This window comes from Heptranchias perlo, chromosome 9 (assembly GCF_035084215.1).
Source record: "Heptranchias perlo isolate sHepPer1 chromosome 9, sHepPer1.hap1, whole genome shotgun sequence".
NCBI lineage: Eukaryota > Metazoa > Chordata > Chondrichthyes > Hexanchiformes > Hexanchidae > Heptranchias > Heptranchias perlo.
The window spans coordinates 13402080-13427807 of NC_090333.1; the positions used below are offsets into that span (position 1 = coordinate 13402080).

Here is a 25728-nt window from a genome sequence, read left to right on the forward strand (position 1 = left end):
TATTTTACCCTCTCCAATTCTAGTAATTCTGATCCCTTCTACTGGATCCTTCTTAACCTTCACTGCTCCAATAATAAGTATCATAGTTTTACCAAGTCTCTCATGATACCTAATATCATCTCAGCTCAATTATTATCCAATATATTTTTGCACCGTAATGAAGTGATTTTTTAGTTTAAAATTTATATATTTATCATATGTATAAAACATTTATTAATTGGAATGTCATCAGATGTACATTAAACAGTGGGCAAACCAGCCCAGTTTTACCCTCACCTGTGCCCCTCAGCATTTGTCGAATTTGCTGCTCCACTTGTCTCTGCAAGGGTGCACATCTCAACACAGTTGTGGGACACTGGCACTTCAGGATTCTCTCTCCTTTCACCTTCAGTGATGGAGAATGCTATTAACACATAGGGCCAGATTCTCCTCATGGCTCAGAAATGTTTAGGCCGCAAACCGTTGAGTGAAGGAGAGAAAAAGTAGTGGGGGGAGAAAAATGAGTTGGGCCTATCCCTGTTTTCTCATCACAAGCGATAGGCCTTCATGAAGTTTTAGTGGTACTCTCACTTGTGGTACAGATGTTGGAATAGTCCCCTTTTCTTTTTTGCTTTTGTACGATTTTATTTTAGGTCACTTTTTCTTACAGCCCATTTTTAAATTTGTCTTGCAGGTGACCCACCAGAAGTATCCATTCCCCCTCGCCCACAGACAGACAGACAGACAGACATAAAACTCACATTATCCTTATTTCGTTGAAGCTGCTTCAGTTCCTTTGTTTTTCCATTTAACTCTGATTCGAGACTGAGTATTTTGCTCAGAAGTGCACGTTCCCCTGCTGCGGTCTGATCCTTCACTTCGCTGACCTGGGAATGAAACGGGAACATGTCTAAAGAATGACAGTACACAATGGGATAAACACATCTAGAAACTATACAGGTCTTTAGGATAATACTGTAATGTGAATAGAGACATGACGAGGGGTACAGTGGAATCGCTTTTTACCCAAACTTAAATTATTTGCCTTGCTAATTATCTACCAGAATTTTTGCAGACATCTTCTGTGAGATGTTGCCTCATTGTACAGCTCACTAATGTCACTCTCCTCCTGCCTGCCATAAACCAAACTCATCTTGAGAAAAGTTAGTTTAAATTTATATTATTTATAATGTGCTGGTCTTCATTCCTATCCTGTGATAAAGTAAAAAATCAATAGGGAGAAACTGTTTCCACTGGCAGGAGGGTCAGTAACCAGAGGACACAGATGTAAGATAATTGGCAAAATAGCCAGAGGGGAGAGAGAATTTTTTTTTAGGTAGCAAGTTATGATCTGGAATGCACTGCCTGAAAGGGTGGTGGAAACAGATTCAATAGTAACTTTCAAAAGAGAATTGGATAAATACTTGAAATGGAGAAATTTGCAGGGCTATGGGGAAAGAGTGGGACTAATTAGATAGCTCTTCGAAGAGCCGGCTCAGACATGATGGGCCCGAACGGCCTCTTTCTGCACTGTTATAATTCTATTCCTATGGCCCTTCTTAATATACATATAAAACTAAAATTTGGGGGTTTTCAATTAGTCACCATTTTCCATTAGGAAGCACGATGCCCCGTCCGCATTATGGTGGATAATCGAGATTTCACTATAAACCAAAAAGCCCTCAATCTGACGCTAAATAATTTATACTTTTCCCACATCAGTTTCAGAATGGTACAGGTCCAGAAGCACTGTGAATGCTGTACTTTGATAATGTTACTTCCTTTTGTTGTATTCATTGTATCTTTGATGAAAAACTTTTAATCTTATCTACAAATGTAACCTGGTAAACTGGATGAATGAAAGATGTCCTCTATGCACCAGGGGTTCCCTTGCAAACTTAGTCGACATGGACTTAAAGAATTTTCTTAAATCAATAGAAGGTACAACACAGAAGGCTATTTGTCCCATTGTGTTTGTGGCAGCTCTTTGCTAGAGCAATCCAAATCTAATCCCATTGGCCCGAGCTCTGTTCATAGTCCTGCAGCTTCCTCCGCTTCAAATATTTATCCAATTTCCCCTTAAAAGATGCAATGGTTTCTACCTCAACCACTCCATGTGGCAGAGCAGTCTATGCTCCATCAGCCCTCTGTATAAAGAAATTTCTATTAACATCTCTCCTCACTTTCTTAGTAATAATTTTAAGTTGATGAGCCCTCATCACTGACTCCCCAACTGGAGGAAACAGTCTCTCCCTGTTCATTCTAGCAAAACTCTCTAATTTTATAAAGCTCTATGAAAATCTCCTCTTGGCTTTCTGTGCTCTAGTGGAAATTGTCCCAGTATCTCAAGTCTCTCCTCATAGCTACCTTAAGGAATTTACGTTGTTCGGTCCCTATGGTTTCAATGTCCTTTCTATAATGGGGCGCCATTATAATAATGGCTTTATATACCCGCACTCGCAATTTTAGGGTATTATGTTCTTGAACCCCTAGGTCCCTCAGTTCATCCACACCCTACCAGAGGCATTTACGGTTGTGGGTTCAAGTCCCACTCCAAAGAAAATCCTGGCTGACACTTCAGTGCAGTACTGAGGGAGTGCTGCACTGTCGCAGGTACCGTCTTTCAGATGAGACATTAAACCGCGGCCCCGTCTGCCCTCTCTGGTGGATATAAAACATCCCATGGTACCATTTCGAAGAAGAGCAGGGAGTTCTCCCCGGTGTGCTGGAAAATATTTATCCCTCAACGACCATCACTAAGGCCATAAGGAAGAGGCTGGCGCCATGTAACAAAGATGGACTTCATGCAGAGAAAACCACTGCACTGTGCAGTTTTCCTCTTCTTCAATTTGTAAATACAAATTTGTCTCTCTTTTTATGATCTCAATGTTTAGTGAGGAATTATAGATTCAAAGTACAATTAATGAAAACATTCACTGTTTGGTAGTAGCGGACACACAGCTCTGTCTTTTAATTAACAATTTAATTAAGAACAAAGACCTCTGCAAATAGACTCTTTATGATTCATAAGAACCCTCATGGAACAAAGGAATGAGCTGAAGGCATATTGAGAAGAAACCAAGGACTAGGACACAATACCAGATAGCTTCGATGTTTGAGTACAGTACATTGTGCCGGACCACAACCTATAGTCGGCCGGACAGAAATAACACCTACTAGGAATTCCATTTCTGTCAGGAACTTCAGTTCACACAAAATCATAGCTTGCTATATAAACTTGTGTAAAAGCAGTCTGAGATAACATTCAGGATATTAGAAGCAATTGTGCAGCCTCTAAATGAATCACTGAGACTATATTGTGAAAATTCAGTATTCCACAAAACTGAAGTAAGCTATAAATCTTATGCACTAGATGAACTGCCTCACTGAAAATACCAGCATTAAAATATGATGTTTTAAGCAATCCTGATAGTCATGCAGCATAAGGCATGTCAACATCAATTAAACCTTGCACTGGACCATGTTGTCTCAGACAGGTGTTGAACTGATCAAAGTGAAAAATCTTCCCCTAGGAGAAGTTTGGCAGACAGGTCTAGCATGGAGTTGCACTGTATCTTCATGCAATGGCTCAGGTCCACCTCAATATGACAAACCCATCATACTGAAGTCTTGGATACTCATCAATGTACTTCTCCACCAGGACCTATGACAGAGAAGATTATCGAATGTCATAACACTCACAACCCTGGCACAGAAAGAAGCCTTTCTTCTTCTGGTGATCAGCTTGAAAGCTTCTTTCTGTGCCATTTCTCACATTTTCACCCACCCACTGGCTAATATCTTGAACTGTAGGACAGTCATACTGCCGAGGGCCGGATTGGTCAACTTGCTGCTGAACACAACAACAAAATTTGACACCGAGCCACGTAAGGAGATATTAGGGCAGGCGACCAAATGCTTGGTCAAAGTGGTAGGTTTTAAAAGGAGGGTATTAAAGGCTGAGGGAGAGTTAGAGAGGAGGAGAGGTTTATGGAGGGAATACCAGAGCTTAGGGCCTAGGCAGCTGAAGGCTCGGCTGCCAATGGTAGAGCGATGAAAATCGGGGATGAGCAAGAGGCCAGAATTGGAGGGGCGCACAGATTTATATCCAGAATTAGAACACCTAAGTGGCTTCCAGTTCACCTAGTTAAATCATAATGCCGCTGTCTGAATCCAATAAAAAAAGCAATAAAAAATAATCATTGTATTTTTCCACAATGATCGCTGCTGGGAGCCTGGTGTGCCGAAAAATGACTTTCTTGAAAATGATCAATTTGAGTCATCACTGGAAAACATGAAGTAAAGTGTATTCACTGTTGCACTGTTCAATTCTTGCATCATATTGCTGATAGACTAGGAAATTCCAGTTTATCTCACTGTTTCTGTCAAGTAGAGGACCTCATAGTGGCTTTCGTGCACAACTTGGGGGCACACTGAATACATAAAAACTTTTGAAGCCCCCGCAGCTTCCTATCATCACACGAAACATTTAACGGTTACGAGGAGCTGGCACCCCTCAAATCCATTCCCCATTACTGGCGAGGTCCTCCCAAGCACTTCCTTCATATTGATATAAAGCCTGAATCTTACGATTATCATCCACAAAAGCTTATAAAGGTTTGATTTGCTCCACGCAGCACTAGTGCTGCGTATAGTAAATATCATTCTCTTTCTATTCTTTCTGAACAAGAAAAGGAAAATTGTAGACTCAAGGAAAAATAATTTTACAGAACACTGATGAGTTCATACCTTTTTTCTAACATCACGTAATGCAGCTTCCAACTGCCGGCTCAACGCTGTAGATTCCCTGGACCTCTCTTCTAGCTGATCTTTGCTGAGCAAAAGAACTACTTCTTGTCTTGCCATCGTCTCGGTTAACTCTTGGTTTTGTGAATCAACTTCCTTCAGTTTCCTTAAGTTAATAATAATTGAAATTCTTAAGTAGATTCAAACAAGAAAAGTAGGCACTTTCCACAATCTCACAGAAAAGCATTCTAATTGCAGGTGGAAAACATGCATGCCTATCAAAGGAAAGCTTCTTATAAAATAATGATCGATCGAAACAACGTTTATTTAAAGTTGGTTTTCTGAGCTGGATTAGCAGGCTACCCTTCTATCTTTTGTGTACTGGTTCGAGCCTAGATTGCTGACTATAAGGATCCTATGTGAAATGTATGTAGTAGCTGAGCCATAGAGACAAGATCGTCCTGGGTTCAATTCCCAGTCTGTGTTGAGTTAGCTGATCTCATCCAGGGCAATTGTAAAGACACGACATTTGGTCATTTTGGACCTGGGTTATGGAGGGGAAAATCAACCAAGTTTTTCCATTTTAACTCAGAAGTAAAATACCACGGATGCTGGAAATTTGAAATATAAACAGAAAATGCTGGAGAAGCTCAGCAAGTCAGGCAGCATCTGTGGAGAAAGAAACAGAGTTAACTTTTCAGATCATCAACCTGAAACATTAACTCTTTCTTTCTCCACAGATGCTGCTTGCTGAGCTTTTCTAGCATTTTCTGTTTTTATTTTCATTTTAGTTGCTATCCTGCTGGAAGTGCCCTTGGTATTGGAGGGAACCCAGTCTCTGTGGATATGTCTGCAAACAAGGAGCCAATGTCTTCAGGAGATGAAAGCAAAGGACAGAAAAATAAGGAAGAAATAAGAAAAGGACTGAAAGCAGAGCAATGCTCCCAATGTGCTTTCTTTAGCCTATGTCTAAAACCTAGATTCAGAAGTATACCTCCATGTGCATTAACATGTATTTTATTTACATACAGGAAACAGACAGGGTAGTGAAATAAGACTGTTTAAATTCAACCTTCAATCTCCAGACGCCATCCTACAACTCATCCGCTTCATCCTGGATCACAATGTCTTCACCTTCGACAACCAGTTCTTTACCCAAACACACGGAACAGCCATGGGGACCAAATTCGCACCCCAATGCGCCAACATTTTCATGCACAAGTTCGAGCACGACTTCTTCACTGCACAGGACCTCCAACCAACGCTATACACCAGATACATCGACAACATTTTCTTCCTATGGACCCACGGCGAAGAATCACTGAAGAGACTACACCAATAACATCAACAAGTTCCATCCCACCATCAAACTCACCATGGACTACTCCTCAGAATCGGTTTCTTTCTTGGACACACAAATCTCCATCAAAGACGGGCACCTCAGCACCTCACTCTACCGCAAGCCCACGGACAACCTCACGATGCTCCACTTTTCCAGCTTCCACCCCAACCACGTCAAAGAGGCCATCCCCTATGGACAGGCCCTGCGAATACACAGGATCTGCTCAGACAAGGAGGAACGCGATGGACACCTACAGACGCTGAAAGACGCCCTCGTAAGAACGGGATATGACGCTCGACTCGTTGATCGACAGTTCCGACGGGCCACAGCGAAAAATCGCATAGACCTCCTCAGAAGACAAACACGGGACGCAACCAACAGAGTACCCTTCGTCGTCCAGTACTTCCCCAGAGTGGAGAAACTACGCCATGTTCTCCGCAGCCTTCAACATGTCATCGATGACGACGAACACCTCGCTATGGCCATCCCCACACCTCCACTACTCGCCTTCAAACAGCCACCCAACCTCAAACAGACCATCGTTCGCAGCAAATTACCCAGCTTTCAGGAGAACAGCGTCCACGACACCACACAACCCTGCCATGGCAACCTCTGCAAGACATGCCAGATCATCGACACAGATACCACCATCACACGAGAGGACACCACCCACCAGGTACATGGTTCATACTCCTGTGACTCGGCCAACGTTGTCTACCTCATACGTTGCAGGAAAGGATGCCCCGGAGCATGGTACATTGGCGAGACCATGCAGACTCTGCGACAACGGATGAACGGACACCGTGCAACAATCGCCAGACAGGAGGGTTGCCTCCCAGTCGGGGAACACTTCAGCAGTCAAGGACATTCAGCCACCGATCTTCGGGTAAGCGTTCTCCAAGGCGGCCTTCGAGACACACGACAACGCAAAATCGTCAAGCAGAGATTGATAGCCAAGTTCCGCACCCATGAGGACGGCCTCAACCGGGATCTTGGGTTCATGTCGCGCTACACGTAACCCCACCAGCGGAAAAAAAAGTTATCTGTTTTTAAGACAACTGGTCATTCTCTCTCTTTCTCTTCCTTTCGGATGTTTCTCTCTCTCTCTCCCTCTCTGTCTTTGGTTCTGGCTGTTTGTATATTCAGTAGTCTGGTATCTAATGTTTCTCTGTCTGAACACTATTCAATTCATTTGATGGCCTTGATAACGGACAGTTGGAAAGATTATCTGTAATCACCAGGCATCGTTCTATGACTATATATGCCGTAATTTTCAAGGAATCCGACACTCACCTGACGAAGGAGAAAGCCTCCGAAAGCTTGTGATTTTCAAATAAAACTGTTGGACTATAACCTGGTGTTGTAAGATTCCTTACATTTGTCCACCCCAGTCCATCACCGGCATCTCCACATCATAAATTCAACCTAATAGTCCTTGTGTGATTTGGCAATGTAATAATTAAGGCAATGCTTTAGAGTTCTGATTTGGTATCTGCTGACGAATATAACACGTAATGAGGTTCATAATTGATTGCACCAAATGGAGTGCCCAACATTTCTACCCACTTCCTCTTAGCTGATTTAAATGTACAACTGCATAAGAAACTATAGAGGTGCTTGTGGCTGTTTTGTCAAATCCCGGTTCTTTGTCCCCTTTGCCGTCAGGTCCGGCCAACTGAAGGTGCTGGGGTCTGGCTCTGGGGGCGGCCCCGGCCTGCACAAGGAACTGGGAGGAGCGGATCGCCAAGGCCAAACGGAAGCTTGGTGTGTGGGTGGGGCGATCCCTCTCCAAAACCGGCAGGAGCCTGGTGATAAGGTGTGACGTACTCGCAGTGTTGCTCTACATGGCCAGGGTCTGGTCCATTCCCCACAACTCCGCCGACACAGTCATCCAAGCTATCGAGAGTACGGGAGGAGAGTCCGAGAGCGGGAGGAGAGTCCAAGAGCGGGAGCACGGTGTAAAAGGAGAGTCCAAGAGCGAGAGGAGATTCTGAGAGGTGAGCACAGTGTAAATCTAAGGCAAGTCATGGCAGCAGAGCTCGCACTATGTGGGAAGTCATGGACACTACAGGTGTCCCTGGCGAACATGTGTGTAGGAAGTGTGTCCAGCTGCAGCTACTGACTAACTGTATTTCGGAGCTGGAGCTGTGGGTGGATTCACCGTGGAACATCCGCGATGCTGAGATTATTGTGGCTAGCACGTTCAGTGAGGTGGTCACATCGTAGGTAAAGATTACGCAGGCAGAAAGGAAATGGGTGACCGCCAGGCAGGGTAAAAGGACTAGGCAGGTAGAGCAGGAGTCCCCTGGGGCCATCTCCTTCTCAAACAGATGGACCGCTTTGGATACTGTTGGGGGAGATGGCTTATCAGGGGAAAGCAGCAAGAGCCAAGTTCGTGGCACCAAAGGTGGCTCTGCTGCACAGGAGGGGAGGAATCAGAGTGGCAGGGCTATATATTTTTTTTATTCGTTCATGGGATGTGGGCGTCATTGGTGAGGCCAGCATTTATTGCCCATCCCTAATTGCCCTTGAGAAGGTGGTGGTGAGCCGTCTTCTTGAACTGCTGCCATCTGAAGGTGAAGGTTCTCCCACAGTGCTGATAGGAAGGGAGTTCCAGGATTTTGACCCAGCGACGATGAAGGAACGGCGATATATTTCCAAGTCGGGATGGTGTGTGATTTGGAGGGGAACGTGCAGGTGGTGGTGTTCCCATGTACCTGTTGCTCTTGTCCTTCTAGGTGATAGAGGTTGCGGGTTTGGGAGGTGCTGTCGAAGGAGCCTTGGCAAGTTGTGGCAGTGCATCCTGTGGATGGTACACACTGTAGCCACAGTGCGCTGGTAGTGAAGGGAGTGAATGTTTAGGGTGGTGGATGGGGTGCCAATCAAGCGGGCTGCTTTGCCCTGGATGGTGTCGAGCTTCTTGAGTGTTGTTGGAGCTGCACTCATCCAGGCAAGTGGAGAGTATTCCATCACACTCCTGACTTGTGCCTTGTAGATGTGGAAAGGCTTTAGGGAGTCAGGAGATGAGTCACTCGCCGCAGAATACCCAGCTTCTGACCTACTCTTGTAGCCACAGTATTTATATGGCTGGTCCAGTTAAGTTTTTGCTCAATGGTGACCCCCGGAATGTTGATGGTGGGGGTTTCGGCGATGGTAATGCCGTTGAATGTCAAGGGGAGGTGGTTAGATTCTCTCTTGTTGGAGATGGTCATTGCCTGACACTTGTGTGGCGCGAATGTTACTTGCCACTTATCAGCCCAAGCCTGGATGTTGTCCAGGTCTTGCTGCATGTGGGCACGGACTGCTTCATTATCTGAGGGGTTGCGAAAGGAACTGAACACTGTGCAATCATCAGCGAACATCCCCATTTCTGACCTTATGATGGAGGGAAGGTCATTGATGAAGCAGCTGAAAATGGTTGGGCCTAGGACACTGCCCTGAGGAACTCCTGCAGCAATGTCCTGGGGCTGAGATGATTGGCCTCCAACAACCACTACCATCTTCCTTTGTGCTAGGTATGATTCCAGCCACTGAAGAGTTTTCCCCCTGACTTCAATTTTACTCGGGCTCCTTGGTGTCATACTTGGTCAAATGCTGCCTTGATGTCAAGGGCAGTCACTTTCACCTCACCTCTGGAATTCAGCTCTTTTGTCCATGTTTGGACCAAGGCTGTAATGAGGTCTGGAGCCAAGTGGTTCTGTCCAAGATCATCGCCAGTCGGGTCAAGTCAGCCCTGGAGGTGGTGATCCACCCCGATCAGACCTGCGCCGTACCCGGCAGGAAGATCTCTGATAGCCTAGCGCTACTCAGGGATACGATCGCGTACGTACAGGACAGGGGGGTGAACACCTGCCTGATCAGCCTGGACCAGGAGAAGGCCTTTGACAGAATATCCCACATGTACATGATGGACGTGCTCTCCAAAATGGGGTTTGGGGAGGGAATCCGCAATTGGATCCAACTGCTCTACACAACATCAGTAGCGCCGTTTCAATCAACGGGTGGGAATCAGAAAGCTTCCCGATCAAATCTGGAGTCAGGCAGGGCTGTCCTCTCTCCTCCGTCTTGTTCGTGTGCTGCATCGAACCCTTTGCCGAGTCCATCAGGAGGGATGCGGGCATAAGTGGGGTGATGATCCCAGGCAGCAGAGGCACTCAGGTCAAGGCCTCCCTGTACATGGACGACGTCGCGTCTTTTGCTCGGATCAACTGTCGATCTGCAGATTGATGAGCATCTGCGACCAGTTCGAACTGGCCTCAGGGGCCAGGGTAAATCGCACCAAGAGCGAGGCCATGTTCTTTGGGAACTGGACCGACCGATCCTTTGTCCCCTTCACCGTCAGGTCGGATTACCTGAAGGTGCTGGGGATCTGGTTCGGGGGGGCCGGGGCATGCACCAAAAACTGGAAGGAGCGTATTTCCAAGGTGAAGCAGAAACTGGGACTGTGGGATCGACGATCCCTCTCGATTGTGGGCAAAAACCTGGCCATCAGGTGCAAGGTGCTCTCGGTGTTGCTGTACGTGGCACAGGTCTGGCCCATACCTCACTCCTGCGCCGCGACAGTCACCCGAGCCATCTTCCGCTTTATCTGGAGATCAAAAATGGCCCGTGTCCGCAGGGATACGATGTACAAATCTCTGGAGAAAGGGGGAAAAGGTGCGCCCAACGTGGCCCTCATCCTGAAGGCCACTTTTGTGTGCGGCTGCATCAAGCTTTGCGTGGACCCTTGGTACGAAAACACAAAATGTCACTACGTGCTGAGGTTCTACCTGTCCCCAGTGTTGCGAAGGATGGGCCTGGCCATGCTGCCACGGAACACTACGTCCAGTTGGACCGTTCCGCCCCACCTGTCCTTCATCGAAAAGTTTGTGCAGAAAAACACCTTTGACCACAAGGCAATCAGCAAGTGGTCCGCACGTAACGTCCTCGAGGCCCTGCATGAAAAGGAGATGATGGATCCTGTCGGTTGGTTCCCCGAGCAGACTGTCAATGTCATTTGGCAGAACGCCTCATCGCCAGAACTTTCAAACAAGCACCAAGACATAGCTTGGCTGGTGGTGAGAAGGGCCCTTCCTGTCAGATCCTTCATGCACTCTCGGACTCTCAGCGCCACCGCGCGCTGTCCCCAAGGAGGCTGTGGTGCAGACGAAACCGTCACCGATCTCCTTCTGGATTGCGTCTTTGCAAGGAAGGTCTGAAGAGAGATGCAGTGGTATCTGTCCAGGTTCGTCCCGAGCAGTTCCGTAACACACGTCTCTGTGCTCTACAGGCAGTTCCCGGGGACGCACACCGAGGCGGACATCAACTGCTGCTGGAAGACCATTAACTCGGTGAAAGACCTTTGGTCTGCCCGAAACCTGCTGGTCTTCCAGTGCACGGAGCTGTCCTCGATCGAGTGTTGCAGACTGGCACATTCCAAGGTCCAGGACTACATGCTCAGGGACGCACTGAGGATGGGTGCGGCCGCCGCAAAGGCTCTGTGGGAAAGGCAACCGTTAAGAGCCTTCCCGCCATTGTAAACCGAGGGGATGCAATCAGGGAAAAAACCCGCTCAGGCAGAATGTAAAATTCAAATTGATGTAATGTACCTGTAATGAATCTGTAATGTACCTGTATTGAATCTGTAAGCAATAATCTGTGTTGAGTGTCATGAACTGTAATTATATACAATGTGTTCATTGAACTGTACTTGATGTAACCTGCAAATTGTATAATCTGCATTGTGTACGTTTGGAATGTGATATGACAACTGTATTGCATATATTGCTGCAAATTTTATGAATAAAGTATATTTTTGGAAAAAAAAAGAGGTCTGGAGCCGAGTGGTCCTGGCGGAACCCAAACTGAGCATCAGTGAGCAGGTTATTGGTGAGTAAATGCCACTTGATAGCACTGTCGACGACACCTTCCATCACTTTGCTGATGATTGAAAGTAATTGGCCGGATTGGATTTGTTCTGCTTTTTGTGGACAGGACATACCTGGGCAATTTTTCACATTGTCGGGTAGATGCCAGTGTTGTAGCTGTACTGGAACAGTTTGGCTAGAGGCGCAGCTAGTTCTGGAGCACAAGTCTTCAGCACTACAGCCGGGATGTTGTCGGGGCCCATGGCCTTTGCTGTATCCAGTGCACTCAGCCGTTTCTTGATATCACGTGGAGTGAATCGAATTGGCTGACTGGCTTATGTGATGGTGGGGCTATCGGGAGGAGACCGAGATGGATCATCCACTCGACACTTCTGGCTGAAGATAGTTGCAAACACTTCACCCTTGTCTTTTGCACGCACGTGCTGGACTCCGCCATTGTTGAGGATGGGGATGTTTACAGAGCCTCCTCCTCCCGTTAGTTGTTTAATTGTCCACCACCGTTCAAGACTAGATGTGGCAGGACTGCAGAGCTTTGTTCTGATCCGTTGGCTGTGGAATCGCTTAGCTCTGTCCATAGCAAGTTGCATCCACTGTTTAGCAGTTACTAACCTCCACATTGTTTACTATATTTCCAAACTTTGTGTCATCTACAAACTTTGAAATTATACCCTCTATACCCAAGTCCTGGTCATTAATATATATCAAAAAGAGCAGTGGCCCAAATACTGACCCCTGGGAAACAACACAGTATACTTCACTCCAGTCTGAAAAACAACCATTCACCATTACTCTCTGCTTTCTGTCCTCTAGCCATTTTTTTTATACATGCTGCCACTGTCCCTTTAATCCCATGGGCTTTAATTTTGCTAACAAGTCTATTATGTCGTACTTTATCAAATGCCTTTTGAAAGTCCATATACACATCATCATAAAAGACTTATGGGTTCCCTTTTATGTTAGCCGCTAATCTATTCTCATTCTCTCTCTTTGCCCCTCTTATTCCCTTTTTTAGATCTCCTCTGTACTTTCTGTATTCAGCCTGGTTCTCTACTGTATTATGAACCTGACATTCGGCACAAGCCTCCTTTTGCAGTTTCATTTTAATCTCAATATCTTTAGTCATCCAGGGAGCTCTAGTTTTGGATGCCCTTCCTTTCCCTCTTGTGGGGATGTGTCCACTCTGTACCCGAACCAACTCCTCCATGAAGGCCTCCCATTGTTCAATTACTGTTTTGCCGACCAATTTTTGATTCCAATCCACCTGGGCAAGATCCCTTTTTAACTCAATGAAATTTGCCCTCCTCCAGTTAAACATTTTCACATTTGTTTGTTCCTTGTCGTTTTCCATAACTATTCGAAACCTAATGATATTATGATCACTGTTCCCCAAATGCTCCCCTAATGACACATGCTCCACTTGTCCCATTTCATTCCCCAGAACTAGATCCAGCATTGTTTCCTTCCTGGTTAGGCTGGAAACACACTGCTCCAGAAAGTTATCTTGAACATATTTCAAGAAATCCCCCCCCCCCGACCTTTGCCCTTTACACTTTTACTGTCCCATTCTGTATTGGGGTAATTGAAGTCCCCCATTATCACTACTCTGTAGTTCTTGTATCTTTCTGTAATTTGCTGCAAATGTTCTCCTCTCTCTCCTTCCCACTATTTGGTGACCTATAATATACACCCAATAGTATAATAGCTCCTCTATTGTTACTTAATTCTAAACAAATAGATTCTGTCTTTGACCCCTCAATGACATCATCCCTTTCCAGTACTATAATAGTTTCTTTGATCAATATTGCCACCACCCCTCCTCCTCCTCCTTTCCCTATCTTTCCTGAATACCCAGGAATATTAACTGCCCAATCTTCCTCTTCTTTGAGCCAGGTCTCTGTTATTGCCACTACATCATAGTCCCATGTGGTGACTTGAGCCTGCAGCTCACCAACCTTATTTACCACGCTACGTGCATTTAAGCACATGCACTCCAACCTCATCTTAGACTTGCATTTGCCCCCGTTCTGATCCCTCCAATTTCTGAACTATTCTTTACTCTGGTGCTACTTGTCCCTCCCAGTCCTCTGTGCAGTTTGGTTATCCTCTCAAATGTTTCATCCTGGTGCCCATCCCTCTGCCAAATTAGTTTAAACCCTCCTCCACAGCACTAGTTAACCTCCCCGCGGGGACATTGGTTTCAGCTCTATTGAGGTGCAACCCGTGCATTTTGAACAGATCCCTCCTGCCCCAGAACTGGTCCCAATGCTCCAGGAATCTGAAGCCCTTCCTCCTGAACCAATGATCCAGCCACGCATTAACCTGCCTTATCCTACTATTCCTATACTCACTAGCGCGTACCACTGGGAGTAATCCAGAGATTACTAACTTTGACCTCCTGCTATTGAACTTCCTCCCTAGCTCCTGAAACTCTGACTGCAGGACCTTGGCCCTTTTCCTTCCTATGTCATTGGGTCCCACATGGACCACAACTCCTGGCTGTTCCCCTTCCCCCCTCAAAATATTCTGAACCCTCTCAGTGATGTCCTTTACCCTGGCACCAGGAAGGCAACACACCATGCGGGACTCACATCAACAATTGCAGAAACGCCTGTCTATCGAATCTCTTATGACAACTGCATTTCATTTTCCCCCCTGTGCAGCCGAGTCTCCCATGGTACAATGTGTTTGCTCCTGACGGCACTCCCCCGAGGTGTCAACACCCTCACTGGTATTCAACACTGAATACCGGTTTGTGAGTGCCACACTCCCCCAGCTTCCATTACTCTCCGCTCAGGTTTAGTCTGTAGTTCTTTGGTTTAAATCATTCAGCACCTTCTTCTCCCTCTGCACCTAATTCTCACACTCACCAAATTCCCAGTTGAAAGTCCTCACACTGTTAGCACTTCACTCCATTAGGGGTTCACTCTATGTCTTTCGCAACCTCTGTGCTCAAGCTCTTTACTCTAGTGCCAATTGTCCCTCCCAGTCCTCTGTGCTACAAAAGGGTTGTTAATCCTTCAACAATAACTGCCGTGTGATACAAGCCCAAGTGGTTATAAAATAGCAACCTTTAATAGATTGACTCACAACAGTACAACTGTCTTCAGATTACATTAAATGACAAGCAATCAATGCAACCTGCTACAACCTGTCATTTTTGGAGCAAAACAGCCGACAGCACAATGTAATTGTTCGCTACTTCGAGCGAGTATGGTTCACCAGGCTTTGAGATTTTTAAGGCTGGGGCTGCAGCAATAGCTTGGTTCAAACCCACGATCACATCTTCCAGTGGGCGACCCATGCTGCCCCCTTCTTAAGCAAGCCGTACAGTGGTATGGTTTTCGTCCCAAAGTCCTCAATAAAGCTTCACTGATATCCTACCAGCCCAACAAATCACCGGAGAGTTGGTCCATGTGTTGGGACGGGGGCGGTGGCTACAGCAGCTACTTTATAGGTTGTAATCTTCCTGAACTCTGGAGTTAAAGTCACTCCTTGATAGTCTACCTGACCCAAAGCAACGTGGTTGATTCTTAAATGCCCTCTAAAATTGCCTAGCAAGCCACTCAGTTGTACAATCTTGCTAAAAAAAAGTCACAAGAAGAATAAAACTGGAAGGACCACCCGGCATCGGACCACTAGGCACCGGACATGACAAAGGCAAACCAAGCCCAGTCAACCCTGCAAAGTCCTCCTCACTAACATCTGGGGACTTGTGCCAAAATTGGGAGAGCTGTCCCACCAAGAGTGGCTCGGTAGCACCACTACTGACCGAGCTGGCCGAGTCCTGAAGGACATAGCTGCCAGACTGGGCCTGCGGCAGGTGGTGAGCGAACCAACACGAGAGAAAAACTTACTTGGCCTCATCCTCACCAATCTACCTGTCGCAAATGCATCTGCCCTTGACAGTATTGGTAGGAGTGACCACCGCACAGTCCTCGTGGAGACGAAGTCCTGTCTTCGCAATGAGGACACCATCCAACGTGTTGTGTGGCACTATTCCCATGTTAAATGGGATAGATTCAGAACAGATCTAGCAGTTCAAAACTGGGCATCCATGAGGCGCTGTGGGCCATCAGCAACAGCAGAATTGTATTCCAGCACAATCTGTAACCTCATGGCCCAGCATATTCCTCACTCTACCATTACCAACAAGCCAGGGGATCAACCCTGGTTCAATGAGGAGTGTAGAAGAGCATGCCAGGAGAAGCACCAGGCATACCTAAAATTGAGGTGCCAACCTGGTGAAGCTACAACTCAGGACTACATGCATGCTAAACAGCAGAAGCAACATGCTATAGACAGAGCTAAGTGATTCCACAACCAATGGATCAGATCAAAGCTCTGCAGTCCTGCCACATCCAGTCGTGAATGGTGGTGGACAATTAAACAACTAACGGGAGGAGGAGGCTCTGTAAACATCCCCATCCTCAATGATGGCAGAGTCCAGCACGTGCGTGCAAAAGACAAGATTAAAGCGTTTGCAACCATCTTCAGCCTCCTCCCAATGTCCCCACCATCACAGAAGCCAGTCTTCAGCTAATTCGATTCACTCCACATGATAGCAAGAAATGGCTGAGTGCACAGGATACAGCAAAGGCTATGGGCCCCGACAACATCCCGGCTGTAGTGCTGAAGACTTGTGCTCCAGAACTAGCCGCGCCTCTAGCCAAACTGTTCCAGTACAGCTACAACACTGGCATCTACCCGACAATGTGGAAAATTGCCCAGGTATGTCCTGTCCACAAAAAGCAGGACAAATCCAATCTGGCCAATTACTGCCCCATCAGTCTACTCTCAATCATCAGCAAAGTGATGGAAGGTGTCGTCGACAATGCTATCAAGCGGCACTTACTCACCAATAATCTGCTCACTGATGCTCAGTTTGGGTTTCGCCAGGATCACTCGGCTCCAGACCTCATTACAGCCTTGGTCCAAACATGGACAAAAGAGCTGAATTCCAGAGGTGAGGTGAGAGTGACTGCCCTTGACATCAAGGCAGCATTTGACCGAATGTGGCACCATGGAGCCCTCGTAAAATTGAAGTCAAAGGGAATCAGGGGGAAAACTCTCCAGTGGCTGGAGTCATACCTAGCACAAAGGAAGATGGTAGTGGTTGTTGGAGGCCAATCATCTCAGCCCCAGGACATTGCTGCAGGAGTTCCTCAGGGCAGTGTCCTAGGCCCAAACATCTTCAGCTGCTTTATCAATGACCTTCCCTCCATCATAAGGTCAGAAATGGGGATGTTCGCTGATGATTGCACAGTGTTCAGTTCCATTCACAACCCCTCAGATAATGAAGCAGTTCGTGCCCGCATGCAGCAAGACCTGGACAACATCCAGGCTTGGGCTGATAAGTGACAAGTAACATTCGCACCAGACAAGTGCCAGGCAATGACCATCTCCAACAAGAGAGAATCTAACCACCTCCCCTTGACATTCAACGGCATTACCATCGCCGAATCCCCCACCATCAACATCGTGGGGGTCATGATGTGGAGATGCCGGTGATGGACTGGGGTTGACAATTGTAAACAATTTTACAACACCAAGTTATAGTCCAGCAATTTTATTTTAAATTCACAAGCTTTCGGAGGCTTCCTCCTTCCTCAGGTGAATGAAATGAAATCCTCGAAATGAAATCGCATTTATAATTCACAGAACAATGCTTGGTGATTACAGACAGTTTTTTCAACTGCCCGTTACCAAAGCAATCAGTGTGCAGACAGACAGGTGTTACCTGCAAGGTCTCAGAATATACAAATCACCAAAAAAAAACAACAAACAAAAAAAACAGAGATAGAGAGGTAGAAACATAGAAAAGACAGCAACTGACCCGTTATATTAAAAACAGATAACATTTGTTTGCTGGTGGGGTAACGTGTAGCGTGACATGAACCCAAGATCCCGGTTGAGGCCGTCCTCATGGGTGCGGAACTTGGCTATCAATTTCTGCTCGACGATTTTGCGTTGTCGTGTGTCTCGAAGGCCACCTTGGAGTACGCTTACCCGAAGGTCGGTGGATGAATGTCCATGACTGCTGAAGTGTTCCCCGACTGGGAGGGAACCCTCCTGTCTGGCGATTGTTGCGCGGTGTCCGTTCATCCGTTGTCGCAGCGTCTGCATGGTCTCGCCAATGTACCATGGTCTGGGGCATCCTTTCCTGCAACGTATGAGGTAGACAACGTTGGCCGAGTCACAGGAGTATGAACCATGCACCTGGTGGGTGGTGTCCTCTCGTGTGATGGTGGTATCTGTGTCGATGATCTGGCATGTCTTGCAGAGGTTACCGTGGCAGGGTTGTGTGGTGTCGTGGACGCTGTTCTCTTGAAAGCTGGGTAATTTGCTGCCAACGATGGTCTGTTTGAGGTTGGGTGGCTGTTTAAAGGCGAGTAGTGGATGACGGCATCGCTGCTCGAACTTGTGCATGAAAATGTTGGCGTATTGGGGTGCGAATTTGGTCCCCATGGCTGTTCCGTGTGTTTGGGTAAAGAACTGGTTATCGAAGGTGAAGACATTGTGATCCAGGATGAAGCGGATGAGTTGTAGGATGGCATCCGGAGATTGGCTGTTGTTGGTGTTGAGTATTGATGCTGTCGCAGCGATGCCGTCATCACACGAGAGGACACCACCCACCAGGTGCATGGTTCATACTCCTGTGACTCGGCCAACGTTGTCTACCTCATACGTTGCAGGAAAGGATGCCCCAGAGCATGGTACATTGGCGAGACCATGCAGACGCTGCGACAACGGATGAACGGACACCGCGCAACAATCGCCAGACAGGAGGGTTCCCTCCCAGTCGGGGAACACTTCAGCAGTCATGGACATTCATCCACCGACCTTCGGGTAAGCGTACTCCAAGGCGGCCTTCGAGGCACACGACAACGCAAAATCGTCGAGCAGAAATTGATAGCCAAGTTCCGCACCCATGAGGACGGCCTCAACCGGGATCTTGGGTTCATGTCACGCTACACGTTACCCCACCAGCGAACAAATGTTATCTGTTTTTAATATAACGGGTCAGTTGCTGTCTTTTCTATGTTTCTACCTCTCTATCTCTGTTTTTTTTGTTTGTTGTTTTTTTTTGGTGATTTGTATATTCTGAGACCTTGCAGGTAACACCTGTCTGTCTGCACACTGATTGCTTTGGCAACGGGCAGTTGAAAAAACTGTCTGTAATCACCAAGCATTGTTCTGTGAATTATAAATGCGATTTCATTTCGAGGATTTCATTTCATTCACCTGAGGAAGGATGAACTCTCCGAAAGCTTGTGAATTTAAAATAAAATTGCTGGACTATAACTTGGTGTTGTAAAATTGTTTACAATCCTGGGGGTCACCATTGACCAGAAACTTAACTGGACCAGCCACATAAATACTGTGGCTAAGAGGCTGGCTATTCTGCGGTGAGTAACTCACCTCCTGACTCCCCAAAGCCTTTCCACCATCGACAAGACACAAGTCAGGAGTGTGATGGAATACTCTCCACTTGCCTGGATGAGTGCAGCTCCAACAACACTCAAGAAGCTCGACACCATCCAGGACAAAGCAGCCCACTTGATTGGCACCCCATCCACCACCCTAAACATTCACACCCTCCAACACCGGCGCACAATGGATGCAGTGTGTACCATCTACAGGATGCACTGCAGCAACTTGCATAGGCTTCTTCGACAGCGCCTCCCAAATCCGCGAACTCTACCACCTAGAAGGACAAAAGCAGCAGGCACATGGGAACAACACCACCTGCACGTTCCCTCCCAAGTCACACACCATCCCGACTTGGAAATATATCGTCGTTCGTTCATCGTCAAAATCCTGGAACTCCCTTCCTAACAGCATTGTGGGAGAACCTTCACCACACGGACTGCAGCGGTTCAAGAAGGCGGTTCACCACCACCTTCTCAAGGGCAATTCGGGATGGACAATAAATGCTGGTCTTGCCAGCGATGCCCACATCCCATGAGCAAATTAAAAAAAGGCGACTTGTGCCTGTTTTGGGTTTAATTTTAATCCTCTCACTGTGATCACTTCTAACAGTTCTTTTAACAGATTGTGTTGTTCTTCCATTTTCTCGATATGTAACAAAATATCATCCACATACTGTACTGTGGCAGATTTGACAGAAAATACATTCAAGATGACTTGCAACATCTGATGAAAAATGGAGGGGGAGTTGAGAAATCCCTGCGGTAAACAGGTCCAGGAATATAGTTACTCCCGTACGGAGAAAGCAAATTTATACTGGCACTGACTGGTCAAGGGCATGGACCAGAATCCATTTGAAACGTCCAAGACCGTAAATATCTTAGACTGGATGTTTTCATCAGTGTCTCTGGGGAGGAGGCAACCGTCGGGGATACCACCGGACAGTGTTTGTTAACCTCTCGGTAATCAATGGTTAACCGCCATGAGCAATCGGTCCATCCTCCATAAACTTGAGCTCATCACAAACTCTGCTGCCCGTATTCTAACTCGCATCAAGTCCCATTCACCCAACACCCCTATGCTCATTGACCTACACTGGCTCCCGGTCCGGGAACGCCTCGATATTAAAATTCTCATTCTTGTTTTCAAATCCCTCCATATCCTCACCTCTCCCTATCTCTGTAACCTCCTCCAGCCCTAAAACCCTTTGAGATCTCTGTGCTCCTCCAATTCTTGCCTCTTGCACATCCCCGTTTTTAATCACTCCACTATTGGCGGCCGTGTCGTCACCTGCCTCGGCCCTAATCTCTGGAATTCCCTCCTTAAACCTCTCTGCCTCTCTACCTCTCTCTCCTCCTTTAAAATGCTTCTTCAAACCTACCTCTTTGTCTAAGCTTTTAGTCACCAGTCCTAATATCTCCTTATGTGGCTCGGTGTCAAATTTTGTTTGATAATCACTCCTGTGAAGCACCTTGGGACACTTTACTACGTTAAAGACACAAGATAAATGCAAGTTGTTGTTGTGAGTACTTGTGAGTAAGAGGGAGAAAATCTGCTGCTTCACCACTTTAAGCCAAAGTCAGTTTGTTTTGCAGGGCAGGAGCCAGTTGGCTGGGTTTTTTTCCCAGGTATCAAAATAGAATGATAACCTAAACACGAAAACACTTGTCCACATTGTTGCTCCATGCAGTGTTGGTGTGTAGACTATCTGAACGTAGGAAGATATGTGTTTGCTGGCATCCTTCTGATCATCAATCTGCCCGGGGTGTTTAAGCCTTGGTAAGCAGGACATTGACTTTGATGCGACTGAAGTCACAAATTAAGTTGACCCCATTTGACTCAATTTGTCCCTCAAACAAGGGCCTCCCAAGGCCTTTTAGTAGGATTTATTCCAGGAATGTATTCATGTTTCCTTACCATTCTGGTAGTTTCAGATCTGTTTCTGATCCAACTCACTGTCATTTTAAGCTTTGCAAACTCTGAGCATTTGGAACAAGCTGGAAGTTCTGTTCCAATTTCACACCCTTTTCTTAGTACAAGTACATCCCTCCATTAAGTTCTTTATAATTAATTATCGGGATGTGGGCGTCACAGGCTCATGTATTATTTAACCTGCAGGAAGCATTCTTGAGCAGATCAAAGCCTGAGTGCAACGATGGTGCTCCAAAAAACCTTTGGCTTAGTGCTCGGCTGTCTTCTGTGTGCTTGCACTAAAAACTGTTCCAGTGTAAAGTTGGTGAACAATGGATATAGAGACATAGTTATTGCTATTAACCCTGGCATCCAACAGAATGACAAGCTCATTGAAAACATTCAGGTGAGGTACTGATTTTCTGTCTAAGAGATCTAATAGCCGCTGCTTTGTGGCATTGTATGTTCCTTCCGTTGTATTTTATTGTTCTGAATTTAGGATTTGGTGAGGGGAGTTACAGGAATATATTGTATCCTTTTCCCTTCACCATTTGATTAAAATGCAGCGAGGTATTGATATTAAACCTGTGGTTGCTTTCAGGAAATGGTGATTGAAGCCTCCTCCTACCTGTACAGAGCTACCAAACGGCAAGTTTATTTTTCAGATGTTAAAATCCTGCTGCCTGTCAATTGGACAGTTAATTCTAAGCAGGTTCGAAGACCGACTAATCAATCCTACGAGAAGGTAAGAATTGAGAGGAGAAGACTGAAAATTTCCTCGGGGCTTCTCCCGTTCCACCGGAGGAAATTCCCGGCAGAATTTGACACTTTCTAAGGATTTTCTACCCCTGAAGATTATCTATTAATTAGCAGCTTTCCGCAGCGAGTCAGGTGATACGCTATTTGACAATAAGAGGGAGTTATACCTTGTAATGAATAATTATATTATCAGTCACTGGTGACCGAATAAGATTAAATTTGATTTTTATTGTATGTTTTTCTGGAATTTTTACTGGTGCTTTAGGGATTGTGTTGCACAACTCTGTCTATCTTTCCATGGAGACAGTAACTCAGTGGCTTTGAATATTATTATATGTTCCTTTACCTGTGTATTCGATTTGTATCTCTTACCTATTTGAAAGCCGAGCATCCATTGTTTCAGCAGTACTGGGGACTGGGTTGTGGGATTCTGGAGTAGTTATAGGGGTTGCTGGGCTTCAGTAGCATTAGGAGGTAGTCTGGGGTCTGGCACTAATATTAGGTGGATGGTGTATTGGGCTTGGGAACAGTGGGCAGAGGAGGTCGGTCCAGATTCTGACAATACTGGGAGGAGTGGGAGTATGGCTGCACTGGTTTTGAAGTTTGGCAGCAGTGGCAGCAGGTGTGGGGTGGGGGACCAAGAAGATCTAGACTGACCTGGACTGTTCTAGGTCATCAGGCACTCCTGCACAAAGTTCTCAGACTGTGAGACATGCTCCCAGCCAGTTTTGAGCACACAGGGCACTTTAACACTGTAGTTGCTGACTGTGTACTTATTCTATAACGAACACAGCATTAATTAATTAGAATGTTTACAATTGGACAACACAGGCCAAAGTTATGGCAACAGATTGGGAGAATCCCCACAGAAATTCTATTCCAAGTATTGCGACGGTATCTACATTTCTGCTCAAGGCAGTGCAACTCTTCATAGTGTGTGTCTGTGTGCCAGTAATTTTCAAATGAAAACATGCAATTGTCTCTTCATAGGCTGACGTGATCATTGCTGAACCATATCTTAAATATGGAGATGACCCATACACCCTGCAGTATGGTGGATGTGGTGAGAAGGGACGGTACATTCACTTCACCCCGAACTTTATACTAAACAATAGTCTGACCCCAGTTTATGGCTCCAGAGGTAAATTACTTTAAGTACGTTAACACTGTTGTAGCCTGTGCTTTGAGCACGGGATTAAGTCTGTTTAGTTAGTGGATATGACACCAGTTGATTAACCCTGATGGTGATGAATGTTTGGATTGGGGTTTCCCTGGCCTCAAATGGGGGGGTTGGGGGGGTACGATGAAGGTAAAAATGGAAGTAAGCGGTCTTGGTGAAAGAATTAAATCAGCAATATTACAAATAAAACAATACATTTCTAAGCTCCTCTCCCATCAGTTTAATAGAGCACTAAAATTTTCAGCTAAATCCTTTGGCACAACAATTTTCTCAACCTTTCTCAGAGACATTGCAGCAGAACAGAACAGAATATTATTTATTTTTGTGATGCCACAAAATAACTGGACGCTACTGAATATATTTGCCATTGTTACATCCATGAGAGAATTGTGCCATCATTGAAACTTTCTGAAATGTCAAGTGGAAGTATCATTTATATCTCACAGAAAATGGAAGAATTGGTTTCATTATTTTGAACAAAAATATTTCTGTTTTTACAGGTAGAATATTTGTTCATGAATGGGCCCATTTTCAGTGGGGAGTGTTTGATGAATATAATGATCTGGTGCCCTTTTATTTGTCTACCGATGGAATCACTGAAGCAACGAGGTAGGACAAATCTAATTGTATGATTTAGTTCAGTGAGAAAAGTCTTTTGGGACTTCTAGACAAGGATACAATACCGAGAAATGCCATTCTGTTCTTGTAACCTGCTGCAGTAGATGTGTTGACACAGTTAAGCCAGCAAATTGCTTGGTGGTGTTGCTATGTCATGGAGGGGAAGGACTTGTGTTTCTGGCAACAACTGCCAACAAAGGTGGTGAAATTCTTCCTAGCTGTGCAGCCTCTTAACCGCTATAAATAGTGCAATGTGGGCAATCCAGCTGTAGAATGCACAAAGGCCCATGCCCACTTTTCCTAGGTCCTTCCATCGGGCAGCCCAAGTGCCCATTTGAATTTTTTTTTATTCGTTCATGGGATGTGGGCGTCCCTGGCGAGGCCAGCATTTATTGCCCATTCCTAATTGTCTTTGAGAAGGTGGTGGTGAGCCGCCTTCTTGAACCGCTGCAGTCCGTGCGGTGAAGGTTCTCCCACAGTGCTGTTAGGAAGGGAGTTCCAGGTTTTTGATCCAGCGACGATGAAGGAACGGCGATATATTTCCAAGTCAGGATGGTGTGTGACTTGGAGGGGAACGTGCAGGTGGTGGTGTTCCCATGCGCCTGCTGCTCTTGTCCTTCTAGGTGGTAGAGGTCGCAGTTTTGGGAGGTGCTATCGAAGAAGCCTTGATGAATTGCTGCAGTGCATCCTGTAGATGGTACACACCGCAGCCACGGTGCGCCGGTAGTGAATGTTTAGGGTGATGGATGGGGTGCCAATCAAGCGGGCTGCTCTGTCCTGGATGGTGTCAAGCTTCTTGAGTGTTGTTGGAGCTGCACTCACCCAGGCAATTGGAGAGTATTCCATCACACTCCTGATTTGTGCCTTGTCGATGGTGGAAAGGCTTTGGGGAGTCAGGATGTGAGTCACTCGCCACAGAATACCCAGCCTCTGACCTGCTCTTGTAGCTACAGTATTTATATGGCTGGTCCAATCAGTTGGAAGCCTCGTTATTGTATGTAAATCAAGATTGTATTACAAACGTAGAACCCCGATGCAATCTGGAGGGATAAATGGGCTGAGCGAAAATATGCCTAAAGGAAATTCCTCTCCTTAATCTTTTCTAAATAAACAGATCTAATCTTGTTAAATAGTTTCTTGTTATCGAAATGCTACTTGGAATCAAAGATTCTTTTTTATTATTTTCACTTTCAGATGTTCAATAGCAGTAAAAGGAACAACTGCTCATTGCACAGAGAGTTCCTGTTCACCATGTAGCACTGATGCCAACACAGGGTTGTATAATGTTGGTTGTAAATATTTCCCAGAGAAGGGCCAGAGTTCATCATCTTCAATCATGTACCTACAGGGACTGTCAAATGTAAGTAGAGTCACTAGAAGGTACTTTTCTCATTGTTAACAGTTTTGTTCCTCAGTATATATTTTCTTTAAAGGGGGCTTTTGTGTTGGTGCCACCTCTCTGGTAGCGTTTCACTTCAATGGAGATCTGCAATCTTTGAGAATCGCTCCCCCCTTTTTACAGCATATTTGGAGGAAACAGTCTCCATTAGATGGCCAATAGAAAAAACCTTCATTTTCCATACCTCCAGCCTCCTCTTTCGGGACACACCAAGAGTCGGGCCCTGGAGACTGTTGAACATGCAGAGTGTTCCTTCTTTATATTATAGGATTAAATTGATTGAGGAGGGCAGTATGCACCTGTTGTTGAGGGCAAGCTATCTCCTATAAAGAGGGACTTTATGAAAAAGCATTTGGCAGATCTGTCTTTTGCTTGTTTACAAAAGCGTGTTCTGATTTTATCAACATATTATAGGGTGAGTTTTCAACCTTGCGCCCAGGTGTAAACCTGGCGTTGTGGTTTCCCGCCTGTTATAGAAACCCGATGCCAATCAGGTGGG

General features: G+C 45.9%; 2 protein-coding genes across 4 annotated transcripts in view; one reads left to right on the forward strand and one right to left on the reverse strand.

The window, feature by feature from the left end:
• The window catches only part of LOC137324958 (outer dense fiber protein 2-like), a 133411-nt gene that overhangs the window by 10545 nt on the left and 97138 nt on the right, over positions 1 to 25728 (reverse strand). For all 3 annotated transcript variants that reach the window (XM_067989649.1, XM_067989650.1, XM_067989648.1), the window contains 2 exons: positions 4729 to 4891; positions 741 to 866 (listed from right to left, as the gene is read on the reverse strand). In XM_067989649.1, coding sequence (XP_067845750.1) covers positions 741 to 866; positions 4729 to 4891 — 289 coding nt within the window. The remainder of the gene's footprint in view (positions 1 to 740; positions 867 to 4728; positions 4892 to 25728) is intronic.
• LOC137325076 (calcium-activated chloride channel regulator 1-like) overlaps positions 4993 to 25728 on the forward strand; it is a 38872-nt gene continuing 18136 nt past the window's right edge. The window contains exons 1-10 of the mRNA XM_067989773.1: positions 4993 to 5057; positions 5517 to 5713; positions 5811 to 5871; positions 7733 to 7831; positions 11337 to 11411; positions 21589 to 21679; positions 21875 to 22018; positions 23023 to 23173; positions 23713 to 23821; positions 25025 to 25190. Of these exons, the coding sequence (XP_067845874.1) occupies positions 4993 to 5057; positions 5517 to 5713; positions 5811 to 5871; positions 7733 to 7831; positions 11337 to 11411; positions 21589 to 21679; positions 21875 to 22018; positions 23023 to 23173; positions 23713 to 23821; positions 25025 to 25190 (1158 nt within the window). The remainder of the gene's footprint in view (positions 5058 to 5516; positions 5714 to 5810; positions 5872 to 7732; positions 7832 to 11336; positions 11412 to 21588; positions 21680 to 21874; positions 22019 to 23022; positions 23174 to 23712; positions 23822 to 25024; positions 25191 to 25728) is intronic.